This window comes from Nicotiana tabacum, chromosome 10 (assembly GCF_000715075.1).
Source record: "Nicotiana tabacum cultivar K326 chromosome 10, ASM71507v2, whole genome shotgun sequence".
Lineage (NCBI taxonomy): Eukaryota > Viridiplantae > Streptophyta > Magnoliopsida > Solanales > Solanaceae > Nicotiana > Nicotiana tabacum.
Window position 1 is genome coordinate 71943511 of NC_134089.1, and position 20046 is coordinate 71963556.

A 20046-nucleotide genomic window follows, 5' to 3' on the forward strand; every position below is an offset into this window, starting at 1 on the left:
AAAGATCAAGGCCCGAAGCAGCTGATGGCAGTGAGTCTACGTAATGGCAGAGATATAGACTTGGAGCAAGAGAGGGCTCGAGAAAGCAGACAGGTTGAGACACTTGTACCAGTGCCCATTGAGCTAGATGATTCAGCAAAACTAACAGAGGTGATTGTACAGCCTGCCCAGGAAGAAACCAACACACAGATTGAGGCTGAGAAAGAAGCTGAGACAGCCCAGGAACTGGTAGTTGAGGTGGTGTTTGACAAAGAGAGAACCCAAATCACTGGGAAGAAGAGACCTCCAGCACCATTCCTACAAAGGCTGGCCAAATACTAGAAAGAGGAGCAATACAAGAAATTCTTAGAGATATTGAAACAAATCCAGGTAAATATTCCATTGATTGATGTGTTGAAGGAGATGCTTGGTTATGCAAAAATGATGAAGGTCTTGATGTCCCAAAAATTTGACTTCCAAGATTTAGCCACAGTGACTCTAACTCAGACCTGCAGTGCTTTGGTAACTACACCAGTTGCTGAGAAGTTGTCTGATCCAGGGGGTTTCACAATTCCCTGCACCATTAGTAACTTTGTCTTTGCCAAGGCACTATGTGATTTGGGGGCTAGTATAAATCTTATGCCCCTGGCAATCTATAAGAGGTTGGGGATTGGAAGAGCTAGATCCACGTCTATGTTGTTGCAGTTGGCTGACAGAACTATGAAAAGATCCTCAGGTATTTTGGATGACGTGTTGATACAGGTAGGGAAATTCGTGTTCCCTGCAGATTTTGTGATTCTGGATTGTAGAGTGGATGAAGAAATTCCCATAATTTTGGGAAGGCCGTTCTTGGACACAGGGCGAGCCTTCATTGATTATGAAACTGGGGAGCTCAAGATGAGGTTGAACGATGAGGAGATAACATTCAACATGCAGAAATCTATGAGGCGACCAAGTGAATTCGCCAATTATTCTCTTATTGATACCGTGGATGTAATCGTGGAAGAGGATGATGAGACATTGACTATTGAGGATCCTCTTGCTGCATGTCTTATGAATTTAGATGATGTGAATGGGGAATAATTGGTGGAATGGGTGTTGGCTCTAGAGGGCAAAGGGTTTTGGGAGAGATCACTTGAATTCGAGCCCCTACACTTAGAAAAAAGAGAAACTCCTCCAGCCAAGCCATCCATAGAAGAACCACCAAAGCTGGAGTTGAAGCTACTGCCCGCCCATTTCAGGTATGTGTTCCTAGGACCTAACTCCACATTACCTATTATTATCTCATCTAGTTTGTTAGAGGTGCAGGCACAATAACTTTTGTAGGTACTTACAGAGTGCAAGACTGTTATTGGGTGGACTATGACAGATATTAAGGGGATTAGCCCAGCATATTGTATGCATAAAATTCTGCTGGAAGAGGGGCACAAACCTTCCAGGGAGCACCAAAGAAGGCTGAACCCCAACATGAAGTAAGTGGTGAAGAAGGAGGTCATTAAATGGTTGGATGCGGGAATCATTTTCCCCATCTCTGATAGAAACTGGGTTAGCCCGGTGCAATGTGTTCCTAAGAAGGGTGGTATGACAGTGGTAAAAAATGATAACAATCAGCTGATCTGTACAAGAACAGTCACAGGCTGGAAAATTTGTATGGACTATAGGAAATTGAATCTGGCCACCCGAAAAGACCACTTCCCACTTCCCTTCATTGATCAGATGCTTGACAGACTGGCAGGGAGGTCCCACTTCTGTTTTTTGGATGGGTACTCAGGGTACAACCAAATCTCCAGTGCACTAGAGGACAGAGAGAAGACCTCTTTCATATGTCCATATGGAATTTATGCCTTCTAGAGGATGACTTTTGGTCTATGCAATGCACCCGCCACATTCCAAAGGTGCATGATGGCCATATTCACCGACATGGTTAAAGAAATAATGGAGGTGTTCATGGATGATTTCTCAGTGGTAGGAAACTCATTCGATGAGTGCCTTACAAACTTGACCCGAGTGTTGAAAAGACGTATCGAGACTAACCTTGTACTTAATTGGGAAAAGTGTCATTTCATGGTACAAGAGGGTATAGTCTTGGGACACCGGGTATCAAGTAAGGGAATCGAGGTGGATCGTGCTAAAGTTGATGTGATAGCAAAGCTGCCACCACCATATCAGTCAAGGCAATCAGGAGCTTCCTTAAGCATGCCGATTTCTACCGGAGATTCATCAAAGACTTCTCAAAAATTGCCAACCCTCTCTGTAAGTTGTTAGAAAAAGATCACCCTTTCATGTTTTCTGATGATTGCAGGGTAGCATTCGAGGAGTTGAAAAAGAGGCTAGTCACAGCACCCATCATTGTTATCCCCGACTGGGAGAAACCATTCGAACTCATATGTGACGTTGGTGACTATGCAGTGGGGGCAGTGCTGGGAAAGCAGAAAGACAAGCTAATGCACCTAATTTACTATGCCAGTGGAACGTTGAGTAGATCCCAGTTGAACTATACTGTGATTAAAAAGGAGATGCTGGATGTAGTGTTCGCATTCGACAAGTTCAGATCATACCTGATCGACTCTAAGGTAATTGTATATACTGATCATGCTTCTCTCAAGTACTTGATTGAAAAGGAGTCCAAACTGTTCCTGATTCGATCGGTGCTGTTACTGCAAGAGTTCGACCTGGAGATCCGTGACTGTAAGGGCATAAAAAACCAGGACGCTGATTATCTATCGCGACTTGAAGGAGCTGAAAACTCAGTTGAGGAAGAGGATATTCTGGAGTAGAACAATCTTCTGTTTTGCAGGCATGTCACGCATGGGCATATGGCGAACATTTTGGAGGAGTCAGGATGACATCAAAAGTTCTAGAATCTGGGTTCTACTGGCCAACCATGTTTAAGGATGCACATCAATGGGTGAAGGGCTGTGATGAATGTCAGCGAATCGGGAACATTTCCCGTCGCCATGAGATGCCCATAAACCCAATTCAAGAGGTTGAAGTGTTCGATGTATGGGGGATAAACTTCATGGGTCCCTTCGTCAGCTCCTTTGGCAATAAACACATACTTGTTGCTGTATATTACGTGTCCAAATGGGTGGAAGCTGCGACACTCCCCACCAATGATGCAAGGGTGGTGGTGGGGTTTTTGAAGAAGAATATATTCACCCGTTTCGGGACCCCGAGATCTATTATTAGTGATGAAGGCACTCACTTCTGCAATCGAGCCTTCGAGAAATTGCTAGCAAAGTACGATGTGCGCCACAAGGTGGCAACTCCATATCATTCTCAGACCAGTGGACAGGTCGAAGTGTCAAATAGAGAAATAAAGAGTGTGCTAACTAAGATGGTGAATGCCACAAGAACTGGTTGGGCAAAAAATCTAGATGATGCACTCTGGGCCTACAAAACCGCTTTCAAAACATCAATTGGTATGTCACTGCGCAAGTTGGTGTTCGGGAAGGCATGTTACTTGCTAGTGGAACTAGAACATAGAGCTTGGTGGGCAATGAAATAGCTAAATCAGGACATTGAAGTTGCGAGAACAAATAGAGTCACAGAATTGCACGAGCTAGACGAGTTCCGATTTCTTGCTTTCGAGAGAACGGGGTTGTACAAGGAGAGAATGAAGAGGTTGCACGACAAGAACATTGTTGAGAGAAATTTCAATCCCAGAGACATGGTGTTGCTTTATAAATCTAGATTAAGGATATTTCTGGGTAAACTCAAGTCACGATGGTCTGGACCATTTCAGGTGGTCAAAGTGCTCCCTTCAGGTGCCATAGAGATTGCCTCAGAGAAAGATTCCCACACATTTAGAGTCAATGGGAAAAGATTGAAACCATATGTGGGAATGGATGAAACCAAGGAAGTGTCAGTGATCCATCTGACTGAACCTCAGCAGTCGAGCGAGCCTTAAATGCGCTCATTTGCGTCGTGCCGCGATGTTAAATCAGGCGTTGCATGGGAGGAAACCCATTGAATTGTTGTAACTGTCGTGCCACAACATTAACTAAGGCACCATTGGGAATGCGTAGTGACTTTAGTATAGTTAGTATTTGTTATTTTTGATTTTGGTAAATACTAATCAGTGTAGGTGAGCTTGGGCGAGTGATAAGTCCATCAGACGCTGGAGAAAAAGGTAAAAAAGTTGAAAAATCTCGAGGCCCAGGAGTGCGCCCGCGCTAGTAACCGCACATATGGCCAAGTATTCTGCCTCAGCTTTCCTCCCAGGAGCACGCCAACGCTAGTGACCGGGTATATGGCCAAACATTCTGTTTTGCTAGCGCGGTCGCGCTCGGACTGCGCTAGTTTCGTTCCAACGGCCACTTTGTATAAGTTAACATTTTTTTTTATTTTCTTATTTTGTATTTTAATTGTTTTATTTTGTTTATCCCCCCCCCACCCTAACTCCCATCTTCTCCTAATTCCCCTCTTCTCCAAATTCCCTTCTTCTCCATTCCCAAATAATCCCAGCCCTAATTCCTCAAGGTTCAAGCCAATCCTAGCTCCACTACTCTTCTTCACTTCTCACAATCTCCTCTTACTTCAGGTAAGGTTTTCTTGTTGCTAATTTTTGTGGATTTTCTTTTGAATTTTTAATTATGTAGTAGTTTTTCTTCTCTTTTTTTAGTAGCAATTTGTAGAGTATACGTAGTGCTTGTGGGTGATGGTATTTGTGGAGTTGTATCTATTACCTTAGTTGGGTGAATTTGGGGCAATTGTGGTGGTTATTGAGTTACAACATGATTAATTTGGAGTTCCGATAAATGATGCCCACAATATGTGTGTTAAAATGCCATAATAAGTGTCAATGATAATTGTGACCAATTATAAGGGTAAAGTCTGAGTAACTGCAGTTGAGTCATATTTTTTGTGCTGTGCTAATGATATTCTTCTTCCAGGTACTATGGCACCCTCCAAGAAACGCCGAACCACCGGTGCTTTATCCACCGGTCAAGCTGGATCCTCCAGAGCGCACTCTTCAGCTCCTGCTCGTCCTTTTGATAGTAACAGGTTTGTCTCCGCCAAGGCTCAGGACCGTTTTGCTGATAAGGCCTTCAAGAAACCAATATCAGAGAGGGGCATAGATATAGGGTCGCTCAAACTTGTCTATCCCAACTTGTATAATGAGCTAGTCAGGCATGGGCTACAAATCTTCTTTGAAGAACCAGATGATGGGAATGTAATGCTTGTGCGTGGGTTATATGTCAATGTTAAAGAACATGTGGATGGTGTAGTAACAGTGTGCAAGAAGGCTGTGGATGCCTCTATTGAAGCTATTCGGAGGATATACCGGCTGCCCGCACCGGTGGAGGAGTTGGACGACTATTATAAACTATATGGCAGAAAATACACTCAGTGGGAAAGGTTCTTTGAAACCATATATATTCCTGGCAAGGAAATTTTGTGGATGAAATATGGGAAGAAGTTCCATTCAGCGACACTCACCTTTGAAGGGAAGTGCTGGTTGTATGTCATCAACAACCACCTGCTCCTATTCTCCAACACCACGGAAGAGAATTCTCCTCGAGCTGCTTTAATTTGGTGCTTTATAAATGGTTAAAACTTTGACGTGGCTAAGCTTATTCAAGAGGAGATATTTACACGTTGTCCGGTGAAGAGGTATGACTTTTTTCCCCTCACTAGTCATTAGGCTTTGCAGGGCAGCTCGGGTGCCGAAAAATTCGAATGTGGATGGAATAGTGCCAAGAGAGGCAAAGATTCGAGCTGATAAGGTAACTACTGGGAAGGAGCCTGTGGCACTTGGTTGTGATGATAGTGATGACTCCGATGCATCTGAGGAAGGGGAGGATGAGCAGGAGGAAGTAAGGGCCAAGTCACCCGCCCATAAGCAGATTGCAGAGGCTGTAGGACCATCTAGGGTTGGTCAGGTTACCCGATTAGCAGCCTTAGAACGGGAGGTGGCAGGGTTGCATACCTCGGTCGCTGACTTAGGTACGCGTGTTGATGCGGTGGCCACTTAGCAAGTTAAATTTGAGAAGAAAATAATGGGCTGGCTGCGAGCTCTAGGTCGTGCATGTCATCTGGACCCGGGGACGGTCTCCGATCAAGATTGATCCATCAGAGAAGTTCCTTTACCTCACTGTTCTTTATTTTGTATGCCATGAGGACATGTTTTCTTTTCAAGTGTGGGGTGGGGGATACTTCGGTGTATGTATATATATGTAAGAACTTGATTGTTCTATATTTTCTTTGGTTTTGTGGCTTTGAGTAGCAGTCAAATTAGGTAAGTCGACTTGTCCCGACGACAGATCTCTTTTGACGGGGTTCTTGAGGGTCTAAGTCGACCTTAAAAAAAACAGAAATATGTTGGACTCTTCCTGATGACGGGTTTTCTAGACAATTTTCTTGATGGAAGTAAGTCTAAATAAAATACCAAAAATATTTCTGTTTTAGGTAGTGCAGTAACTCCCCCTTAGTTTTTCTTTGGCCCCCGATTCTTTTCCAAGGGTTTTGCTTGAACCAGGTGTAGTTAGTTTTTGTTTATTTTATTTCTAGTTTTTAGTTGGTACTTATGGGCTATGAGCTGAAATAGGAAGAGAAGCCCCTAGCGTTGATACACCTGAACACAGTAGACACTAGAGTGTGACGCTTAGTCTCAGTGGTTGATTCTTGTTAGAGTGCCTTAAATTGTATGTTTGTAACTGACTTGATTACTCAAACGAGAGTGTTTTGATAAGCCAATCTAGAGTGAGTCATGTGCCATGTGTATGTGAGTTGTATTGTATTCTATGCTCTGCATTTGATGCCTAGAACTTGTCCTGTGTGTTTGCAAAGCGAAATAGTAGCTTTATTTAGTCTTAAAAGTGATATAGGCATTTCTTTGTTAAGCCAGATATATAAAGTAGACCCAACTAAATGCGATACATCGTAGTTAACCACGTTGAGCCTATAAGATTGTTTCTTTGGCAATCACATTACAAACCTTACCCAAGTGTTTGAACGACCCATCTGTTTGAACCCTTTTACCTCCCATGAGAACTTGAATGGTTATGAAATATGCAAAAGTTAAAGTGTGGGGTGGTGGTTGATTTTCGAGTGGAACCAAAGAAATAGAGAAAAAAGGTGCAGTGCTTTGAAAAAGGAAAGAATAAGCGCCACTTAAAAAGAAAAAAGAAAAAGAAAAGAAAAGAAAAGAAAATAAGTAAATGTAGTCCTTGATAAGTGGTGACTTGATACAATTACACCTAAAAGAGTTTGGGGTATTATAAATAGAAGTGTGGTGGAATGCCTGGTCTGACATAAGTATGTTCTGAATGCAAAAGTGATTGTATTAAAAGTACTTAGGGAGGTTAGTCACTATATCCAAATATATCTACCCGTCCATTAGCCTACATTACAACTAAATGAAGTCCTAATTGATCTTAGACTGAATGAGCTCGATTAGTAGAGTAGTACACCACGGGGCAAGCTTATGGTGCATCTTCGTGGCATATGAATGTTCTTTCTGAAAGTGAGTGACTTTTGTCTATCTAAGTTCCTAATTGTTCTTAATATTATTATTTGTGGAACTACTCTCTTGTGTAAGGTGAGGGCATTTGATTCACGAAGGAAAGGTAAGTCTTGACCGCTGTATAGAGTAATTTGAGTAAGTATGAATATTGTACGACATGTGAGAGTCGACTCTTGAGGCAAAGATGTTACACTACTAGCCGCAACTTTGGTGATATGTTCTTGGTGTGATACGTTAGGGAAAAACTTAATGAAGGAACCTTTATAGAGTATGGTGGATTTCTCGGGGACTAGCAATTATTTAAGTGTGGAGTGTTGATAATAGGCTAGATTCATGTAGTTTGGAGACTATTTATGCCACAACTTGACTATGCTTCGCCGTTCTAGGAAGGTTAAATAACGATAATGACTCTAATTGTGAATTTCATGTTTTGCAGGAGCAAGTTGTGCTTATGAGGACTTAGGACAGTGTTTGGAGCTAAATTAAAGCAAGGGAAGCCCCTCAGAGTTGAGTACGTGTGAAAAAAGAAAGAAAAGAAGAGAGAAAATGCTGATTCACTCTAGCACGGGCCAAGCGCGGCCTTAGCGCGGACGCGCTAGGGCAGAAAAACGGGATAGTGTACTTGGCTATATGCGCGGCCACTAGCGCGGTTCGAGCGCAGCCGCGCTAGTCATTCCGGAACGCAGAAACTTCAGGGGTAAACTTGGAAGTTTAGGGGCAATTCCACTTAACCTATAAAAGGTCCAGTTCGCCCAAAAAGAAGATATCAAGGTTTTTATAGTTTTGTTCAAGGCAAGAAGAGGCAAGAGGCAAGGAGGATAATTCGACATTGAGTTCTACCTTTCTTCCTTTTGTATTTATCTTTCATGATGAATTTTGCTGTTGTTATTATGAGCACGATTATGAGTAGCTAATTATTTAGTCTAGGGTTTTGATGGAACCTATTGAGGGATGAACTTCTTGTTGTGTTAATATAGTTTGCCCAGTTTAATCTCTATTTGTTCAACTACGTTCTTGTTGTAGTTAATTGATAGGATCCTCAATTAGCTGTGCCTATTTAATATGTATTACTCGGGATAGAGTGCATATTTAGGTAGTTGTTGAACAACACCGCTCCCAAAGCATATGAGGAATCAATAACCGAGGGTTAAAGGTGGGATTAGGGATAATGAAACATTGGGTGCGATCTAAGTGAGCTGTAATAAAATCCAACTAGCGTAACTCGGGAGAGTGCATCTAGTAAATTGTCGTAATTACTCGGGAGAGATTTACGACAGTAAAAGTGCTCATGATCGATAGAGACGGTTAGGCAAATTTATACGAAACATAACAGGAAGGGATTCCATCAATAGGGGAAATCACAACCTTAGATCATTCTCTTATTTGTTTACAACTCAGTCGTAGTTAGTTTTTAGTTTACTTGATTTTATACAGTTATAGTTAGTAGAAATATCACCAAGTGTTATTCAAAATATTTGGGAAGTTGATTACGGAGAATTCAGTGAGTCTGACAAAAGTAATTGGTAGGTTAATTCCCTGTGGAATCGACTCTGGGCTAAATACCCGGATATATTTGCAACGACCGCTTGTCCTTTTTATAAGGCATAGTAGGGCGTGACCATTGGTTTATCTTGGTCCTTGATATATATACCCATTAACAGGAAGTTTTTGACTAATATTGTCCCTTATCTTTGAGGGTAAGTGTATTTTGGTCCCTCAAATATAACCGTGAGCATATTTAATCCCTTAAGTATGCCAAAGTGGAGCACCTTTAGTCTCACTGACAGAATGTGTTCAAAAACTAACTGTGTTAACCAACTCTGATTCATGAAGCAAATCGTCTGCTCTAAAGCAAAACGTTTCCTCTCGTTTTATCAGATAACACAAATTATCACTTTAATTCCTCATTTTTAGATAATGTCTTCTAAAATTTTGACCTTAAAAATATTCCTTTCTGTGCTAGTTTTCAATGAGAAAATGACACTGTATAGCCGCTATAAAAATAATAGTCGAAAAAATTGATAAAATTTGTATATAATTTTGTATATGTATACATTTTGTATGTTAATATAAAAATTTATACAAATTTTATATACTTTTCAGTTATCAGATATAAATAGTTTCTGGCGCGGGCTAAAAGTGATAATACAATCTGGTTATTCATTTGCTTCGATAATATGCCTAAAAGTGATATTGGCAGCTCTATTTGTTTTCAAATTTTAACTTTTCTTTTTGGAAAAATCAACCAAATTTTTTAAAAGTAAAAGTTTCAACATTAAAATCTTAAATTTATCAGTTCTGTACTATTAGTGGGTGTTGGTTTATAAAATATTTTTGATAAGTAAATTAAAAAGACGGTGAATGCCGAAACCAACCCCGTAATTGATCTTGGACAGATTCTGTCAGTCAGACTAAAGGTGCTCCACTTTAGCATACTTAAGGGACTAAATATGCACAGGATTATATTCGAGAAACCAAAATAGACCTACCATCAAAGATAAGAGACAATATTGGCCAAAAACTCCCATAACAGGTATAGTACTTACTGTTTAGAAAAAGTGGACAATTTTGGTCTTGACCCTAAAACTAACAGATTTATCAAAAACAATAATTAACTTTAACACTGGAACCACGTGCAACTCACGTGACAGCTAAAAAAAAAAAGAGAACAAAAACACGTCGGGTTGTCGAAGAAACTCAGGCGGAACAAAAAAAGGAATTCAACCGGATGGTTACTTTGTCGGAACAAAGGAGTTCCAACACCAACTCCGCCGAATTCAGCAAAGTCTGAGCGACGGCGAAACTAGTTGAGCCGCATTCCGCCGATTTAAGCTCCGGTAAAAAACTCAGCACCAATGACATGGTGAAAAAAACTTGTGGAGGCGGTTGAGGCTTACTGGGCGTCTGCAAAACTGATGCAGAAGGGTAAAAAATTGTGTCAATTTCAGTTTTGTATTTTTGTGCTTCTTACCATGTCACCGAAGCTTGAACGGAATCGAAACAATCCTTCGGCACCGGCACTTCGATGTTGCACTAGTGAAATTTTATTCTGGTTTATAGTTAGGCAAATGGGTATTCTTTTTCAGTTGAAATTTTTTATACTTTTTCAAAGTTTCAATGAGAAATTTAAAAAATAATAGAAGATGGAATGCTAGATATCTCTCTTTTCTGATTTTGTTTTTATAAATTAATGTCTACATTGTAGTACACCACCAAGTAAAAGTAAATGTTGAAGTTAAGAATTATGAGTAGCAAATTTTTTTGTAAACACGAGATCAAAATTGTGATTCTTGGGTGACCATCTGATGCATTTGTTAGTTGGAGAGAAATGAGGAAAGTGACTGGGAACTAGAATCTCATGAACGGTATTTTTTTTAATGATCATGTGAGTGGGATCAGATGTTAGGGTTAACAGTTATTTTGGAAAATCTGTTAGTTTTAGGGTTCAAGACCAAAATTGTCCACTTTTTCTAAACAGTAAGGACTATACGTGTTAAGGGGTATATATCAAGGACCAAGATAAACCAACCCCAATACATTAAGCACCATTTTGATCATTTTATCTTTCAGTTCAGTGAGGCGGGAAGCGCTAAAATAGAATTTTCACGAGAGAAAATCAAATGCAATCGAAAATTAGCAGCTTCTTCAAGCCCTCTTCTTCTTCTACTGCAGACCCATCCCAATGTTGCAGTGATATGTTTGATTATGGGAGGTTACAGCCAGAAATTGTTGTTACTTATCAGGCGCAGACCTCAAAATTCAACTGGGTGTATTCTCTATTACTTAATTCCTTTTCTCTACTATTGAATCTTGAAATTTCTGTCCTCATAAATCTTTGATTGGAATTTTTCTTAATCCAATTTTCTATTTCCCTGTATATTTTCTACTTTTGCTTTTTGGACATTTTTCATATTACCCAATTCTTTTCTGCTGTAGTTTTCCCCCCTTTCAGATTTACCTAATTACTAGCTGTATAACCCAGTTTTTTTCTCCTGCCTCTATGAGAGCTTGATTGGGTATTACCTCAGTCGGATTACCAGTAAAACGAGAATCTTTGAACCTCAACATATAAAACTGATGTATTATATGGCTTTCGTTCAGCTTTTCGAGTTGGATTCTCAGCAGCCTTCACTTCAGCACCCTGTTTTATTTATTTATTTATTTATTTGAGGTAGTAATCAATTTTTGTGTGCTAAAAGGAACTCCCTCTTTGTACTGGGTAGTCTGATAGAGTTTCGTTTAGGTTTGTTAGCGGTCTTTGTTGTATTCATATTGTTGTTTTGCATAGTTTTGTGTTATTGTCCTTTCACTTATTTGCTGTGGTTATTTTCTTTCTGGTATCTTTTGTTGTTACATGCCTTTTCTCTTATTTCTTTTCTGATATTATTGTCTCTCCTGTTGAACCGAGAATCTCCTGGAAACAGCCTCTCTGTCCTTTTCGGGATAGGGGTAAGGTCTGCGTACACTTTACTCTCCCCAAACCCCACTAGTGGGATTTTACTGGGTATATTGTTGTTGTTGTTGTTGTGCTAAAAGGAACAATAAAAGAATGAAAGCAAATTGTAGTAAAGGGAAGAAATTTTGAGAAAGTCAAACAGGAAAGGGAAATCTATGTTAATGAGCAAGCGCACTAAATCAAAATGGAAGGAACTAAAGAGAGGTAAAAGGAAAATGGAGATGATCAATTGATAAATAAGTGAGAAAACGCATATATTTGTTCAGCATCTCTGTCGTCTACTTACTATTACCTTGTTTTTTGATTGAAACTAGCCTTCTCTCTTCTATAAGACGCAGATAAGGGGAAACAATTTAAGGACAGTTTCTTATTATCACACCATTAAACTATTCATAATGCTTTTTAAGTACAAAAGTATGATCGTTACAGTCTTTCCTAAATCATTTTCTTAAACAAATAGGTTTTCTGCCAAAATTATGTGTTTGGAAAAAAGTTACATCTCAGAGTTGTTACTACCTAACATTGATGACCATTTTTATTTTCCCTTCAAGTTCTTTGCTAATGCTAAGCTGATCTTGCAGTGAAATCAATGGTGGATCAACTGGTGAAGCATCCAAGGAAATAGACTTGGAGAAATTTGCGCCAGACCTGGGGGTGGCAAAGTCTGGGAAAGTTTTGAATAAGAAGAGAAAGTACGCCCAATTTTTCTTGGAACTGGGTCAGTCTGATTTTTTATTGCATGCTTGTACCGTCTGTGGCTTCAAGTATGCCAGAGGCGATGAAGGGGATGAAAAGTTTCATAAGACGAGACGTTTCACAAGAATTATACGCATGGTATTCCATTTAAGGTAATTCAGCAACAGAGTATGTTATTTCAAATTTTTGTAAAATTATTAAACGATTAAAGTTCTATCCTACTGGGATTTGATAAAATGCACAGGGTTGGCGGAATGAAAGAGTTCTTCGAATTCCTCCACTTGAAATTGGACGAATTATCTTGGTGCTGGACGATGACCCTCCTCAGAGAAACAAGGTTTTCAGATACTATTTGGTTATACATGAAACACTGTATTTTGACTTCCACGATTGATATTTCTCTAGTTAATCATGTTAAACATAGTGTTCATAGACTTAAAGAGAGTGTGTTGTTGGTAGGTACAGGAAGTTGTGAAGATGATGGAGATGGAACTTGGAGATGGGTGGATATATCATCAGCTATGCAAGGTTCCGTTCTCTTGCAACTATAAGAAACTTATTGTCATAGAAAGTAAACTTCATTGTTCAAAGTTATTCACTAATCAATATCAAATTTCAACTGTCCACCTTTCTACTTATATTTTTTTATAATTTGAGTTGTAAGTTACTTGAGCTCAATGAAGCTTCTTAATCGTCCTATGACGTTGAATGGTTGTCCTCATTTTGCCGACTAATTTTTATGAAGAATTCTCCCTTCATGTGGTGGTTATGTGAGAGGCTGAGTTTGTCTAGCTATGTGAATGAAACTCTGAAACATTTCTCCTGTTAACAGGTTTATCTGTTTATATCTTCTCAAAGAATATCTGGATGTCTGGTAACAGAGCCCATAAAGAAGGCGTATAAGATTCTCTCAAGATCAGAAGGCAGCAGGTGTAAAGTTTCACCTGAGAAGGAAGCAAGACGGACTTCAACCACACTCCAATTTGGGGGAGTGAGTTTCCAAAGGGTAAGAATAAATCAATCAACCAAAAGCCATGAAGAGTCTGATAGTGGAGTAATCTTGTGTGAGAAGGAAGCTGTATCTGCTTTATGTGGCATTAGAGCCATTTGGGTCAGTCCCTCCAACAGAAGAAAACATATTGCCAGCTATTTGCTCGATGCTGCTAGGTAATGCCATTCACTTTCTCAGAGTTGTTATGGTTCCTTGAGTTTTTTAATTGAAAATATATTGCATGCTTAATGAACTGACAAAAGTTAAATTTTCGGGGTTCAAACTAGTAATTGCTCCTTAGTTTGAATTGGAAACAAAAAAAATTCATGTCTGAGAAACGAGAGCACTGGAAAAGGAAGAAAGGCGACAGTTACTGATAAAACAAATCTAATTTCCATAGAGTGAGAGTCTGATGCTCTCACTTGACAAGTGTCTTTGTGAACTTGTAGCTGAATTCTTCTTCACTTGCACTTGATAATTTATGAAAGGGGGTCCTGGCATGCAAGTATTCACAAGGTCAGAGTGGTGTACTCCATCAATGTAGTATGAGAAGATCCTACCACGGTGTACTCTATCTATATTGCAGAAACAGAATGTTGTAGTACTCTCTGCTGCTCCAGTACATGATGGAGTCGCTTGGTTGGTGGTGCTTTTCAAGATGAAGAGCTGTCCTCCAGCTTCGTAAAGTTTACCAGAGACTTCTACTCCCCTGGTACAATTGCAGTTTCTGACATAATGCTCTCTAAAAGGGGATATGGCACATTGATTGAAGCATTGGCATAGAAAATACCTCTAGTTTTTCCATGCAGTAATTATTTTGATAAGGAAATTGTTCTGAGGAATATAGCCGAGTGCTATCAAGGTGGTTTAGAGATTATTAAGATGGTTTTGCCCATACTTCCTATATTCAATGTGCAACAATTTCAAATTCATGCTATTATAAAGGTGTCAATGGTGATAAAGTGGCTGTTACAGGCAAGGATTATGCTTTACTCAAGGCTACTGAAGAACAGTGGATACAAATGCAAACGTCCTTAGATATCAGTTTCAAAGGAGTTCTGGGATTCTTGGGGTGGTATTTACTAGCATAACGCGAAGTTGGTTCTTGAATTCAATTGCCAAATGATAATGTCTTTAATATCTGCAGTCATACAGAAGAAACTGAAAACTTTGTTTTTGAGCATCACTGGTCTCTACTCTTTGTTTTTTGAAGAGTTTGGCTAAGATGCATATCACAAGTGATAGGAAAATGAATGTGATAAGACAACAAATTATTCGAACTCCATGGCCTGGTCCGGTCAGTACCTAGCTGGGCCTCTTTTGTTCCATTAAAATTTAGGATACGACACTATGTAAAATACTACCCTATGATTGCCCCCAGGGTTTTGGTCTAGTGGTAAGAGTGTAGCATGTGATTTGAGGATTAGGCGCATGTCATGGGTTTGAACCCTGCCGCACACAAGAGCCTGGTTTTTGAGTAGAGAAGGATTAGTGGCAGTTCCATTATTCACCAAGTTTTGGTCCGTGCACTATTGGCCCTCTGAGATTTCTCCGTCATCAAAAAAATAAAAAATAGAAACATATTGCCCTCATATTAGACTATGCCCCTGAGATTTGATTAGCTGTTAATTACGTTGTGATTGGATAAGTTATAATGAATATGTCATAACGAAATGACCAAGGAAAGAAGAAGAGCACACCAAAATGAAAGATTGGATGTTTCTTATTAGATGCTCAAACACAGAGTTCGTTGTTGAAGCATCAGATGTGCTTCTATTTAGCAAATAGAGATTGTCTGACCGTGCTCTCTGCAAAATAATTGTTGCATTATAAATTTGGTCAAATAAGTTACTTGAAGTTGGTAAAATGGGTAATAACTATTCTCTTTAAATTAAACTCCTTGTTTGCCATTTGCAGTCTGGAATGCCAAAGCTCCGCATAGATTGCTTATGATTTACATTTAGTCTGAACTTGCTTCACATTCTTCAATGCAGGGGAACCTTTTCCAAGGATTTAGTTCTTAAATGCTGAGAGTTAGCCTATTCTCAGCCAACCTCAGTTGGAAGGGTCTTCATATCCAGTTATACAAGCAGTGACTCTTTCTTTGTTTATACAACTTCTGATCTGTAGTAAGGGTTTAAGAAATAGCATGTTGATTTTTTATGCCAAGTATATTTCAGTTAGCCTAGTAATTTACTGGATAATCCATCTATGTTCATGTGTGGAAACTTATTGATTTCTTTGTTTTGACTGGAGCAGACAAAGCTATTCTTTCCCAATATATTGCATTGTTAAGGTAAGAGTCTGGCCAAGCTCTGTTATAGGTGTAGACTGAGTCTAGTCTGTAATAATCTTCTTGCTCTCAGCAGGTGGTTGTATATCTTTAACTGGAAGTCAATTACTTGGCTCCATGCGAGAATTAGTTTTCTCTACGTTAAATGCTTCTTTGAATTTCACAGGTTCATTCATTTCTCTATTAAGTTTACTTTCAACTGTGTTGCACGTCAAATGACTCCTCTCGTCTAGTGCATTAAATGTAAAAGAGGTGGAACTAATATAGATGACCATCGCAAGCTAAACTGGGAGAGCATAGTGGACGTTGCCAGTCAATGTTTGTGGTTTGCTGTGCCATCTGTAGTATGCCTCTGATTTCGAAGAGATACGGGGAATGAATCTCTGAGGAGATGATTGCGACATTGATAACTGGAGCACAAAGAAAAAACACACTGCTGTAGTCCATAAGACATCTGCTTGGGGAAGCCAAGTCTCTTAGCACAAAACAAATGCCTTGAGTGAATGGAGAAACCAATTTCTGGTCCATCATTTCCTTTCATTTCCTTGTCATTTCCAGTTTTCCTTTCCATCTATCTCTCTTCTTTTTGACCTTTCATTTTCTTTCTATGTTATTTTTTTTGACCTCCTCTTTGTGATCCCTTGTAGTCCATCCACTACAACTCAGTCATTACCTGTGTTTGCTCCTCTATGGACATTGGACACTTACAGAAGCCAACACAAACCTCTTTGAATGATCTTTTTATTTGCAGAAGGATTTACTAGGAATGATTCAGAATAACTCTCAGAAGCACCAGAACTTGTATTTGTTTTAAATGGTATGACTACGTTACTTTCTTTTTGTCTTCACAGTAGTAGACTAGATCGTTGATGTACTCCAAATCCCTCTTGCATCAACCCCCTTTGTTAATAGGTGAATTACTGATAGTTTGCATGCTCTTTGTAATACTTCATGATATACTATCAGTTAAAGCTAGTTAATAGCACAGTTCTCAGTATCTTATTTGGTCCAATCTCTTTGTTGTTGCAGTACACCAACTGAAGTGACAGAGAAGATCTTGAAGGGAAGGATGGACTAGACAACCTTTTTCATTAGTGTCCTAAACTTAGTTCATTGCATTCCCAGGAAAATGTTTTTTTGTGATGAATGCCCCTACCTAACTCCAGCTATAACTACACATTTTCTCAATCCCAACCCACCCCCAACTTTCCAAAATCCCCCCAGTTCACTTACTTATGCCTAGTTTAGCTGTGTAAGGAAACAAGAATTTCACAAATTTGCTATCTTGGGATCATCTAAATTCTAAAACTACTGCAAAAAGGCCTTATTTGAGTACATTATCTGTAGTTGTAAAACATGGAGAAAAAAGCAGGAAAAGAAGAAGCAGAAGCAGTTGAGCTACTAGGAAAAACAGTGGAGAACAAGCAAATCATATTCAAAGGATACATAGAAGGAATACCAAAGGAAACTGACATGGAGTTGAGAATTGGAAAAAGGTTGAAGCTAGAGAAAGTCCCAAAAGGGTCAGGTGGGTTATTGGTCAAGAATTTGTACTTATCTTGTGACCCTTTTATGCGTGCCCGAATGCGCAATTTCACTGGATCTTATATCCCTCCTTTCATTCCTGGAGAGGTAATTCACTGAGAATTTAACTTGTATACACTGATACTGTCAAAAGTATCTTAGACTGTAATTTAACCTGCTTTCGCAAGTCGCCTGCCTTATTTTTCATGTTAATGTTTCCAATTTGTGTGGGAAGTTAATTATAATTATCTTTTAGGTGACATGATATTTGCCAAATTGTTACCTATTTTACTATATCTTGCTTACCATCAGAGGGGTTGCTCTGATGGCAAACAACCCCCACTTCCAATCAAGAGGTTGTGAGTTCGAGTCTCCCCAAGAGCAAGGTGGGAAGTTCTTGGAGGGAAGAATGCTGAGGTTTTTTTTGGAAACAACCTCTCTATCCCAGGGTAGGGGTAAGGTCTACGTACACACTACCCTTTCCAGACCCCACTAAGAGGTAAGGTGTCGACTATATAAATTAATGCTCACAGTCCATGTTGCTCCATTTAAGCCCATTTAGGTCCAAAATTATTTTTAAAAAAATAGTGTTTCTAGCACGGGAAGTTCTCTACATTTTGTCACAAAATTATGCTGCATGAATCTTTTTAAAACCACCGCTTGTATTTTGACCCTGTTGGAAAAGTTATGAGAAAATAGCCTGGCGCTAATTTTGAAGCACCAGAATTTGACGATCACTAGTGTGGCTGAAAGTTCTGGTGATCCGTCAGTATTTGTGTGTTATGATCTAAGTCGCTCGGACTCGGGTGCGAGTATCCGATACGGGAACGGATCCGATCGGATCCGGCAAAATTTAAATTTTAAAATTCGGGGGTGCGACCGGATATGGATACCGGTGCGGGGATTCGGCTAATAAAAAATAGAGCTATGAAAATATTGTAATTTTGAGAGATATTTTGTGAAAAACTTACATGAATATTGTAGAATTCAATCTTTCATTCTCCTAAATCTGTTTTATTTTTGATTTTGAGAAATTAAACTCTCAATTTTTCTTCCAAATTTGTTGATGGACTCCGGTCAAAATGTCCGAAGTCAATTGACCGTATCCGGGACGTATCCCGCTCCCGTCCCCGTCTTGTATCGGAACGGGGATGGCACCAAAATCGAAGAGTCCGTGCAATTTAGGTTCTGATGATCACAAGGATTTAACCAGAATTTCTGGTGATCGTCAGGAGCGTGCTTTAAAACTCTGCCACCGACTATATTCCCAAATCTTCTGTTACCGGAATCAAAAAATCATTAATGGCACAAAAGAATCCTATTTGTGTCATTCACCCACATTTTGTAGTGGCATTGGAGTCATCTTATTTGATCTAATTGGAAGATTTAGTTATGTTTATTGTCACTTATTTTATTAGTTATACTGATCTCCCTTTTTTTGTTGTATAAGTTTTAAGATCCTACTGTCTCTTAATTAAACTTATCCTCAATCTCAAACTAATTGAGGTCGGGTGCTTGAATTCTTTGTATTCAAAGGATTTTTGCTAATTTAGTTATTTTTATGCAACACTCCTTTGTTCGGATTTTGAGCTTGGTTATGTTTGTTCTCTAATATTTTGAACTTTACCTATTCTACAAAACTTCACCTGTCCATAAAAAAAAGGGATATCCCAATGCACTAAGCTTCCGCTATGTGGGGGGCGCAGTCTTACCTATATTTCTACAAAAGGTTGTTTCCACTACTCGAACCTATAATCTCCTGGTCACATGGCATCAACTTTACCAGATTATTGGTTTAATAGTGGTGTGGTTCGGTATATTTGAGTCTTTATTGTTACACTGCCATTGTCATCATAATTTCTTTGGTCCGGAAAGGTGAAAAGGCCTTCTGTTTCCAGTGTACTTATGCTTAATTGCTCATACAAAGTGTCCTAGTTCAATTATGTTTATCTAACGGATATAGTTGATGGTGGCAATTTGAATCTTTATTTTCTTGAACATTTCTGAAGCATCATAGTTCCTCTGTTTCTTGAAAAGAAAAACTACATATTGTATTTATATGCTATCTGTGTCACAAGTTAAATACAACTGTCCAACAGATGTATTTGATGGTGGCAAACTACAAATCGCAGAAAAATAAAACTGCTCTTTCGAAAACATCATATGCTACCGGTGCATAAAAAGCAAATCTAATGAATTCCCTCCGGCTAATCCTTACATGCACATCACATGAAGCAACAAAAAAGCCAGTTGTAGAAGCTGCATTTATAGTTGAACTTTGATGTAGTACAAAGATATTCGGAAGAAGGTGGGCGTCGCTCCTGTGGATGACAAGATGCGGGAAGCGAGACTCAGATGGTTCGGGCACGTGCAGAGGAGAAGCCTCGAGGCACCGGTGAGGAGGTGTGAGCGGTTGGCCGTGGCGGGTTCGAGAAGAGGTAGAGGGAGACCTAAGAAGTATTGGGGAGAGGTGATCAGGCAAGACATGACACGATTGCACATTTCCGAGGACATGACCCTTGATAGGAAGGCCTGGAGGTCAAGCATTAGGGTTGTAGGATAGGGGTAGTAAAGCTTTCCTTACTTCATTCCGGGGGTGAGGCGGGGTTGGATTAAGGTTGGTCTTAAATGGCTTGCAG

The 20046-nt window shown here is 39.5% G+C and overlaps 1 protein-coding gene and 1 pseudogene across 1 annotated transcript; both read left to right on the plus strand.

Annotated features, from left to right (window-relative positions):
* Positions 1 to 435: 435 nt before the first annotated feature.
* Positions 436 to 1062, plus strand: LOC142165168 (uncharacterized). Its single transcript, XM_075223783.1, has 2 exons — positions 436 to 585; positions 685 to 1062. The coding sequence occupies exons 1-2, from the start codon at positions 436 to 438 to the stop codon at positions 1060 to 1062; spliced, it is 528 nt and encodes a 175-aa protein (XP_075079884.1).
* A 9908-nt stretch (positions 1063 to 10970) lies between these two features.
* On the plus strand, positions 10971 to 15837 carry LOC107819962 (protein CHROMOSOME TRANSMISSION FIDELITY 7-like; annotated as a pseudogene).
* Positions 15838 to 20046: the final 4209 nt, after the last annotated feature.